The 10,373-nt window shown below is 44.1% G+C and overlaps 1 protein-coding gene across 1 annotated transcript in view; it reads left to right on the top strand.

The window, feature by feature from the left end:
• MGST2 (microsomal glutathione S-transferase 2) overlaps nt 1-8,509 on the top strand; it is a 10,897-nt gene extending 2,388 nt beyond the window's left edge. The window contains exons 2-5 of the mRNA XM_009865377.1: nt 2,365-2,464; nt 3,604-3,674; nt 5,529-5,610; nt 8,377-8,509. Coding sequence (XP_009863679.1) covers nt 2,365-2,464; nt 3,604-3,674; nt 5,529-5,610; nt 8,377-8,509 — 386 coding nt within the window. The remainder of the gene's footprint in view (nt 1-2,364; nt 2,465-3,603; nt 3,675-5,528; nt 5,611-8,376) is intronic.
• The last annotated feature ends 1,864 nt before the right edge of the window (nt 8,510-10,373 follow it).

The raw sequence follows: 10,373 nt of genomic DNA, 5'->3' as shown, positions 1-10,373 counted from the left end.
ATGCTTTCTGGAGTCCTCACGACAGCACCTCCAGTGGGTGGGGCAGAAGGGCTCTCCCACTGCTTTATTATTTACTTTAGCCCTTGCTAAACTATAATCCCAAAACTTAAATTTTGAGTTGCATCACTACTTTCCATTCAGAAGAAAGGAACTAAAAGGCAAGTCCTATGCATTTAACAAAAAATATAGTAATTATTCCTCTCCTGAGCTCTTTGTGAGCCTCTGGTTGGCACTCATCTTGTTCTGCGTGCCAGGCTCACCTTTTCTTTCAAGGTGACAGGCACAACTCCGGTTGTCCCTTTACACAGTGCCACAGCCTGGCTTTCACTGGCATGTAAAAGCCTGCTTGTTCCTAAAGGAAGCAAAGTTCCCATCAATCACAGTGGAAGCCGCTAAAGAAGGGGAGTTTATGATGGTTGGCTGTACTATTACAACCTGTTTCCGTGTATGGTTGACCAGACTCTCCCACATGCAAATCTCTGCCCCTTAAACTAGAGCCTTGCTGACCAAGCAATACCAAGGGAAAATAGTGCTACAGCTGAAGCCAGGGTTATACCATGGCCTTGACGATTTGCTTTGGTTAATTGTACTGGGCCAACAAGAATGATCTGTCCCCTACAGTGCCTTAATCTTATTTTCCCCAGTGACTTTATTTTATCCAGCATCCATTCAAGGCTTTTTTTCCCAAGTGATTTGGATGCAATCAGCAACAGAAGTTAAAAAGCAACTTTTCAGTTAAGTTTTCTGGGAAAATATTTCTCAGAGACAATTCTTGTTCCCTGAAGCATGTTTCCTAAACCCTGTCCACTACCAGGGCCTCAAGGTGGCAAAGAACAGATGAACTACCAAGCGTAACAAGAGATGCACGGGTGGTAGCGGAGGAGGTCTTGCTGGGTGCAAATACAATGACATGTCCTGTAAACCTGCCTCACAGAGACATAGCTGAGGAGCTCTGACTGGTCCCTGGAGAGAAGAGGTTCAGAGGTCACCTGAACACAGCCCGTAATCACTTATACGGGGACAAGACAGATGGCAAAATGCTTTTTTGGGAAAAGGCTTTGACCATAAGGCTGAAACCTAAGAGGTGCACAGGGCAGCACCGTAAGATCTCCAGCTGTATTTTAATGCCACTTCTCCCAGAAGGGAGGACAGAAGCTCTAGACTTGCCCCTTAGACAAGTCCTTTCAGTGAACTCAGGTGGGTGCCTGGTTTCTGGATCCAAGTAAAGTTTAGGTACGAGGTGGATACTGAGCTTCTCATTCACAGTGTCTACGACACAGTCAGGAAAATAACTACAGGTAGCCAGAGAGTTTTAAAGTCAAACAGGGCGATGCTCAGTAGCTCTGCTGCATACAGAAAGTTGCTGTCTGTGTATTGCCTTTTGTCCTTGTGAGCCTCTGTTCAGTTTTCAAGGGGAGACTTTTGCAATAAGGACATTACTAAAATGAGGTACGCGTACATACAGCACAAGTGAAATACGGGTTGGAAGTGTGGAGATAGTTTTTGATGGTTTTTGTTAAGTAACAGTACTGTACAGTAAGTAATCTATCTTTTTTTAGTCACTGTACAGTAAGTAATCTGTCTTTTTCATGGCACTGCATCAGTTCTAAAAAAATTGGTTTTTTGCAAGACAGGTAAGTACTATCAGCTCCAGTCAGTGGAAGTGGAAACAGCACACGCCCTCCAGCAGGTAGCTCTGAGAGCTCTCCAGCAGATGAGGGGGAGAGCAGGGAACAGGCTACAGCCCCCCAAGCTGTAGCTCTCTCCTCTTTCCAACATACTGAATTTTAAGAGTCCAAGACAATAAGAACAGATGGGAAAGCACGTGCTATAAGATACCGGTAAATAACTTTTAAAAGATGGCTGCCAGATTTTTGTTTCTTAAGGTTGTAATGCTGCCCCATACTTCAAAGCATGATAGCTTTGAGGGTCACCAAACCAAAATGACCACGTGCTATTCAAACAAGTAGGGAAGTGACCTCCGCTGTTGCGGTTTGGCTACTGAGGTACTGCTCAAGCAGGACGCTGCCTCAGCAGTGTGGCTAAACCAGCTCCAGGCTGTACAGTTCTAGGATGTGGATGAGGCAGCAGGAAAATTAAGTCGTAGCTGGTGTAGCAAATGCAAAAAGAGAACGAATGTATTTCTGAAATAGCAATTTTGTCCCTTCCTCATGAATGTCACTCTTGAAGACAAGGTCTAAAATTTTGTAGTGAAAAACTAGTTTATCTAATTTGGTCTCTTTCTGTCAAACGAAAAGGAAAGAGCTGAAGAACAATGATCTCTATTAAAAAATTACCACCGTGTTAGGGACAAAACTGAACCAAGCAGCCATGTCATTTGTGATCCCTTACTTTTGCTTGCAGGTCATTTTGCTTGGTTGGTGGGGAAATCAAGAATGAAGCACAAGGTCATGCCCCCAGCTGTCACTGGAGCTCCAGAATTTGACAGAACATTTCGTGCACAGTAAGTCTGGAAATTATTAAGATGGTGGCACTGAGTAACAATTCAGTCCAGGAGAGAAGCAAAAACTTTATTTTAAAATGCTACCTTTTCTTTGCATTGTTTTTTCAAAAAAGAAAACAAGTAATGAACAGATTGCTTTTCAAATGATTCAGCTATTATTTTAGTGTTAATGGGGTAAGTTCAGCTCATTTAAAACAGTTACTGCACAAATTCTGATCAAACTAGGTAATGAGATTACCCAAACCTAAGTAGGGGCTGCGAGCTAATTGATTGTAACTTAGAGAATTCAGATGATATGGATCTAGCAAACCGTGTCATCAGCTCATGGACTGTAGCTAAGACCAAACATGGGGAAGATGAGCACAGAAAATCTCTGTCTTCGCCGTGGATAACAATGGAATAGTTTAAGAAAAGAGTGTTGTCCTCAAGGGCTTCAGTTTGTGTTTAGTTAATGATCCCCTGCAAAAGAATTTATTTCAGACAATCCCATCTGCTCTAACTGTAGCTGTATTGGATAACAATCCATCAGATAATATGTTAGATATGGAAGGTTTATTAATTCAATTAAAAAGAAGTGCACTCAGAACAACCAAGAAAAGATAACCCAACAAAATACTGGTGGGAAAACCGGTGACGTTCGCAAGTGAAGGTGTCATGGTACTCATCATAAAAATATCTATTGTGCTGCCTGTGCCTGAGAGCGCTTCATAAAGGCAGTTGGCCTCAGCAGAGCAAGCCGAGCTCCCAGGGCACAGCTCTGTGCTTCCTCCAGGAACGCTGACCCACAAAATTTACTGAGTATGGAGATCAGGGATTAACATCACATCCACATCTGGGAATTCCTGCCTGCCTCTGCTGCACAGGAATTTGATGTACGTTTATTTGTCCTATTTATTTCCATGTAGTTGGGATTCAGATCCTTGTCAAGGTTTAAAAAGAAAAAAAAATAAATTTGTATTTGAAATTACAAATAATATAATTTTTAAGAGTGCTTAGTGCTAGCTTGACTGCGCTTCCACTGGATTCAATAGCACTAACTTTAGTGGCAATAAAATGAGGCCAAAGCCAGTTCTTCTTGAAAATCCCACCCATGGTTCTTTTCCTTTCCAGACTAATGTTCTTTCAAATTTATTCTGCAGACAAAACTGCGTGGAGTTTTACCCAGTATTCCTGACTGCCCTCTGGATTGCAGGATGGTTTTGTAATCAAGGTAAACACTTTTTGTTTTTATCTTGGGCTGAGAAGTTTTATATAACTTTTAAAAATCTATCTGTTCTATTAGGAGGTGATTGACTATAGACATCTTTCCCCCTTCTTTCAATTGCATTCCCTTAGCATAGCCCTCCTAGAAGGATGCTCAGCAATGCTGAAATCCCTGCTTTGTCATGGCATTTCACACAGACCCATCAGCTTTCGCTTCTCTCTGCAAACCAAGGTGTCAGGACCTGGCACGTTTATCATACATTCAGTGGATTTTCAGGGCAAATCATTTGGAAAAGCAGCTCCCAGATGCTTCCCACTAACATTTATTTGCACACTTTGGGACAGTTCTCATGGGACCTCAAGCACGGCTGTCATCCTTTGGGAGGCTCAGGTCAGAGGACTCATCCCTGTGGCTGCAGCTCTGGCTGATAAGGCTCAAGGCAGCAAACCTTGGGGTTTTTCCAAGCCAACTGAGTGACACTACCAGGAGGCTATGACTTGTTTGTTCTGCGACACAGCACTGAGCACTGAAACACGCTCGCAGCAGCAGTTCCTCCAGCCATAGATATTCTATGCTTCAGATGTGCAGCAGGGACTTGGGAAGACCTATTATATTTTCTCAGGCACCTAGCAGGGGGGCAGGTTTTAGCCAAATGGTCCGAACTCGGGCAGCACAGAGCTTTCATACCACTCACTCTGTTGGACTTTCCAAGGTTGGTCTGTGCTATCACCTAACAGTGATGGCGTGGACTCTCATAGAGCTAGAATATATGATAGAGCCTAACTTTTTTGCCTTCTGCTTTATTAACCCCTCCCCAGCTAGTCTGTGGGCTGGAGAAAGTTTTTTTTTCTCCTTCCTGAACAACTAGTTTTCTTCTCTGTTTTCTATGTTTGCTGCAAAACAATAATTTGGTTTAGGGACTCTCTTATAGCCAAAGTCCCATCTCCACTGCACATCCAATGTAAATCCAAAGCAGCACCACTTAAGTCCACAAACTGGATATGAAATAGTGTGCCCACAGGCAGGTACTAGAATCAAGGAAGATCACAGCTGACCTGTGCTGTCACATGTAAGAAAAGAAGGATTACGTTAACCTCCCCTTTAAGTCATTTTTTCAGCCGAGTATCCAGAGTTAATCCAGAACGCAGTATCCACGAGTTAATCCAGAACACAGTAAAACCTATCCTCTGTAATACTCACTTGCATGGTTTGAAAGAACACAAACTAGCACTGTTTAGTCCTGGAAAATATGACTGACCCACACACCCTGCTCTATCTATCAAATGGAGGTGACTTTACACTTCTCCCTCAGGGAGGTCAGAAAGCTAACTTCACTACAGCTTTCTCTCGTGTCCTTGGATAAAAGCTGCTATATAAATGCAAAGCAGGTGATTAACAACATAAATAAGATTCTCTTTCCAAAACAAACACTCGCCTTTAGCATGAACTGCCATAGCAATACGAAATGACAGCGCTGGGTCAAGCCACAGTGCTCCAACCCACTGTCCTGTCTCTGCGATAACCACTAGAATTGGGGGGTGGGGCTACAGATTCCTGTCAATTCTTGAGATCTGCTTTACATGGAGTGCTTTCAGATTTTTTTGGACAGTCCTATGCCCACCCCTATCTGTAAACCCATATCAAGAACCTCCTCTAGTGAATGTTTCAGCATACATGTATGTCTTGAATTATTCTATCTCAAGATAACTTCCTAGGGTATGGGTACCTATGGAAATTCCCAGAGCTATGTAATTAGAAAACATAACTGAAGTGGTTAACTATCTACAATCCTCATTTTTTAGTTTTCTAACAGGCTGTCACCCTCTCCCCTCCCCCCACCAATAATCTTTTCTTTCTTAGAATTAGCTTCCTTTCTGGGTGTGCTGTACGTGTTTGCCCGCTACAAGTACTTCCATGGTTATGCACAGTCTGTGAAAGGAAGGTAAGAAATTCCCAAGTGAATGCAGGTTGAAAGCTCCAGGCTGTGGTCTGAGGCTGGGCTGAAAGCCAAGGACTGGCAGGGAAAAGTGACTTTAATTGAATGCAACGTGTATAAAATGTCAGCCAGAGGTCTGATGCGGAAACCCTCAGGGAAGAGGGCTGGCTGTTACAGTAGAAGCCTGGGTTGAGACATACACATGCTATAGGTCATGAGAGAGAAAAGGTTTGATGCTCACCTTGTGGGTGCTTCCTTTGGGCTGAGCATATTGGCAACCAGACTTGGGGAAGCCTGAAAACAGAAGCACAGTTTTGCAACTCAGGACTGCTGTAGGGTGAGAGGCTGCTCGGGCAAGACTCACACCGTGCCTGCCTGTGTGCTCTTTTCATTTTCCCTCAGTTTGTCACATTAAGACCTTTACTCCAGCTGTACAAAATGCACTAAAGGAAGTAAGCAAATCCGGCCTTGCAGGCTGATGAACTTTGACCAAACAGATAAGAGAACACAGCTTCAGATAAGCACATGTTAACGAACGTTAAGTGCACAGCATCTAGTTACATGAATTCTGCTTCATCAAACGTGCACATTGGCCAAACGGCCCTCCACTATAACAACTCAAATACACAGTTTGTTTCTTGTTCCACTGAAGCCTGTCTTCTGTGTCCTGACCTAAGGCTCCTCTTCCAGCAGACTTATCAGTCAGAAAAAGAAAATAGCACAATATGTGCTTGTCATAAAATTAAAAGACTTGAGATGTGTATTTCTAGAGGAGGATACAAAACAACCAGACTATTTCCTAGTGAATAATCCTGCAGCAGCAGCAGACTGTCATGCTATTTTCCATAGCTTGTGTACCGATGTTACCGTTCTCCACCAATCCTTTAACCCCTTTGGAAGAGTTGTTGCTTAAGAGGAGGGAGCGTCTATGCTTTCCAGAGATACATATAGAGGTGATTTTCTATGTCCCAGTAAGAGACAATATAACTCAAATGATGCAATGAACACCAGCCAGAAGATTAGCAACCATTATGGAAGTTTAGGGAGCAAAACAAGCAGAGCATAATGGATTTTTCTTTAATCAACAAACTAAAAAGTCCTTTGTTCAAGAAATCTTTCCCATGCTTTACTTCAGTACTCTTAGACCAATAGATTCAGCCTCTCAAGGAAGCCCAAGAACAGTGGCTGGCTTCACTGTTAGAGCTTTATGCTCTGGTAAGGCTCTAATTTCTTTGCATTGAACTGAGAGACAGCCTTGCAGCCCTAGGAAACAGCTTTGCTCACAAGGTCTGCCTGGTGCTAACCTCCAGCAGACACTTCAGCTAGCAACAGGCCAGCACGAGGCAGGCATGCAGAACCCGGCCCCAGAACATGCACCAAGCCTCCAGCAGCCCTAGTAGCAAGAAGGCAAGTAGTCTTCACACTGAGTCTCAACCATCATCACTGACTACAGCTGTGCCAGCTGTAAAGACAAACCTGGTCCGCGTGCTCAAAGAGCTGGTTGCAACACGTACTTGCGCACTTGACGACAACATGAATTGCAGTTCAGATTTGATGAGGACCAAAAGAGGCCTTTGCAAGTGAGCTGCATGTTCTGCTCTTCCCTCCAGCTGGCTCTGAGGGACACTTAAAGAGCTAAGCTAAAGACCTTTTTAAGACTCCTCTGAAAATGAAGATCTCATATGTCAACACTTTCAAATCCGTGTCGAGATGTGGCATGCCCAGAAGGCTACTTACACTGAGTCTTTGGGCACCAAGGAGATTCTCAGGCTCCCCACATGCCCTGAGCACCTGACCCCTTCAGCTTCTGTGGGAATGGGAATAGCGAGCTATAAGTCAAAGGCTAACAAACTCCTCAGACCTCTCTCCAATTCTTTTGTTGTTTGCTTTGCCAGCAGAGGCCAACCCAGCAGCAATACTCAGGACATGTGTATCAGACCAGTCTGCACCAGTGCAATGGCCCCAAGAGAGCACGTGTGGAGGGGAGGCTCCCTGCTCTCATGTGCCTAAAAGGCGAGCTCTGTGTTTCACAGCTGAAGGGCTCTGCCAGCCTCTTCTGCAGCAGACTTCCATTTCATACAAATAAAATAACCTGACTCTCTGCCACCCCCTGCAAGTGCCCTAATTGCTGAATTTTTAGGATCAACACTTCCTTTCCAGTCCAAGAATCACAGAATCGCAGAACGGCTTGGGGTTGGAAGGGACCTTAAAGATCATCTAGTTCCAATCCCCTGCTGTGGGCAGGGACACTGCCCACTAGACCAGGTTGCTCAAAGCCTCATCCAACTTGGCCGTCTCCAAGTCAGAGTGATGACCGGCAGCAGATCTCTCAGCTCAGTGGAGAGTAACCTGACCAACAGACGTGGCTGTGAGAGACACACACACCTCTCCCTCAGCCCTAAAGGCTTTTCTCCCACACTCCTAACACATGGAGTTGCAGTCAGGTGCTCAAGCTTGTCTGTGACTTTACCTACAGGTCTCCATGTCATGGGATTAGGTAGCTTCATCTTGGAGAAAGTTCCTAACTTCCACGTGGATATTTAGATACACCAGAGGAGAGTTTTCCCATAGTGAGGATCTTGGGAATCTCTCTTTTCCCTTAGAAAAGGCACATGTGGGAATGGTTTATTACCAGAATGCCCCAAGATAGTGTTGCTGCAGTGATTCTTTCTGATTTCTACACACCTCTTCTTAACTAGTGTGGCCAAGCAGTTTCACTGTAACCACACCATGTACAGCTCATAACAGTATTTTTCTGCTTTCAACTTCTAGGTTAACAGGTTTTTACATGAATTTGATAATTCTGATTTGCTTGATAACCCTGGGTGCAGCTGGGATTGCTAACAGCTTTCTGGATGAATACCTGGACTTCAACATCATGAAGAAACTACGTAAATTGTCCTGAAGGCTGTTTTTTTTTAAAAAAAAATGAACAACATGTGGATGTTTTCCCTCAACACCAGAAAGATTATAAGCTGTACGTGAATAAAGAATCAGAGCTCCTTACTAACCGCCCATTGCAATGTAAAATGCATGTTTTTCCTGAGCTGTTTACGTTTTCTCTTTTCCCTATGCTCTTGACTAAGAGCCAGCAGGACAGAATGTCATGTCACATCTGCATTTGCAGTTAAACGCTCTGTTTTCCCATACAGTATTGTAAATCCTAAACAATTTACATACACTAAACCCATTAATTCACTAAGTAATTTAGTTGCAACCGGCACTGCAACCATCACTCCATCTTACCCAACGTCCTTCAGCTTTGCCAACGCCTCTGGAGTCCTCCTTCACTCCTCTTCATCTCCCCCAGCAGTGTCGTCCGTTCTGCACCAATGTAAAAACATGCTTCGCGACAATATGCTGCTGCGGGGTCCCAAATTTCCTGAGTGTATCCAGTCCTACTGCAGGAGGCTGTTTAAACATATAAGGAAACACACTTCTCTTCAGGAAAACATTTAAAGCTGCTCTTGACCTTACATTTCTGTGAAGGCCTTTTGATTTTTATATGCACCCTTACAGTTCAACGCGTGCTGAAACACTCTTCTGGTTGAAGTGGGGCCCTTCAGGTAGGCAGATCCCAGGCCTCACACAAAGCTTCTCCAAGACAGGCTGTATCCACAGCATGGGGCTTGCGAGACGGAGACAGACAAAAAGAAGGCACAGATGCTCATCTAACAATTGGGTCTAGTGCATTGTCTCTCACCAAGGCACAGATGGCTGGGGTGTGGGAAAGACTAGACAAACATCCCAGCATGGCCACAGCTCTGGGAATCATAAAACGACGATGAAAAGCAATCTGATTATGAAAAACCTGATTATAAAAGCAGGGAGAAAGTCGTGGCTTACCACCGTGAGCTCAAAGTGTGGTGATGGTCAATTTAAACTGTGTAGAAGAACAAAAAAGGAAGGCCATCTCTATTTTGGTAGCTCCTGATAGTTCAGATGATTTAGGCAATGCTTAACGTACATTCATGCTAGAGCCAGCAGGCAGAAATTTTCCTTGTCATGCCTCTGAAGACACGATTCAGCCAAAAATACTGCATCTTTATAGCGGTGTTCAGTCAGGTCAACGCAACAAACATGTTTATGGTCTTTTGTACTGTAGTTGATAACCTGACCACAAAATAATTGAGTCTTGGATCAGGTTCATAATAACCTTTCATACAAAGAAGGTGGACATACATGTGAAAGTTTGCTTGTGATTAAAAGACACAACTTAGTGCCTGCAGGTGGCAAAGTCTGAAACAGCGTTTGAAACAAGAGAATGAAACGAGTACAAAGGTGCAAGACTTGGAGTCCAATAACTGCTGTGAGGGGTAAAGGACAGATCGTGGTGGTGAACAGGCTGGAAACGACACAGCTGTGGAGCCAGCCAGCAATCCTTTAGCACTTGCCCTCTGGGAGAAAGTACAACAGGGACAGATTTAACAACCACAGAAATCCCTGGGAATTCTTCCACTAACTTCCATTCTGTGGATGGAAAGACAGAAAACGCACCTACCTGCAGGCCAGTGATGCCTTCAGACAGTCAGAGGTGGTAGGAAGTGCTGCCGCCAGAATCAAGACCAAGACAAAGGTCCAAACTACAGAACAGGCTTGAAATATGAAATACACACCAGAGGACGCCCAAAGGTCTTTGCCTCTGGAATTACTCCATCCCAAGCTTACCTGTTGTAGCAGTCTGGCATGTTTATAGATAGCTTCCCATATCTTCTTTCTCCTCTTCCACAGTAAGAAGTAAATTGCTGTCACACAGGGTCAGTTTCATG

This window comes from Apaloderma vittatum, unplaced genomic scaffold (assembly GCF_000703405.1).
Source record: "Apaloderma vittatum isolate BGI_N311 unplaced genomic scaffold, ASM70340v1 scaffold14862, whole genome shotgun sequence".
Lineage (NCBI taxonomy): Eukaryota > Metazoa > Chordata > Aves > Trogoniformes > Trogonidae > Apaloderma > Apaloderma vittatum.
Note: the sequence above shows the minus strand (reverse complement) of the source record. Positions and strands in the feature narration are given on the sequence as shown.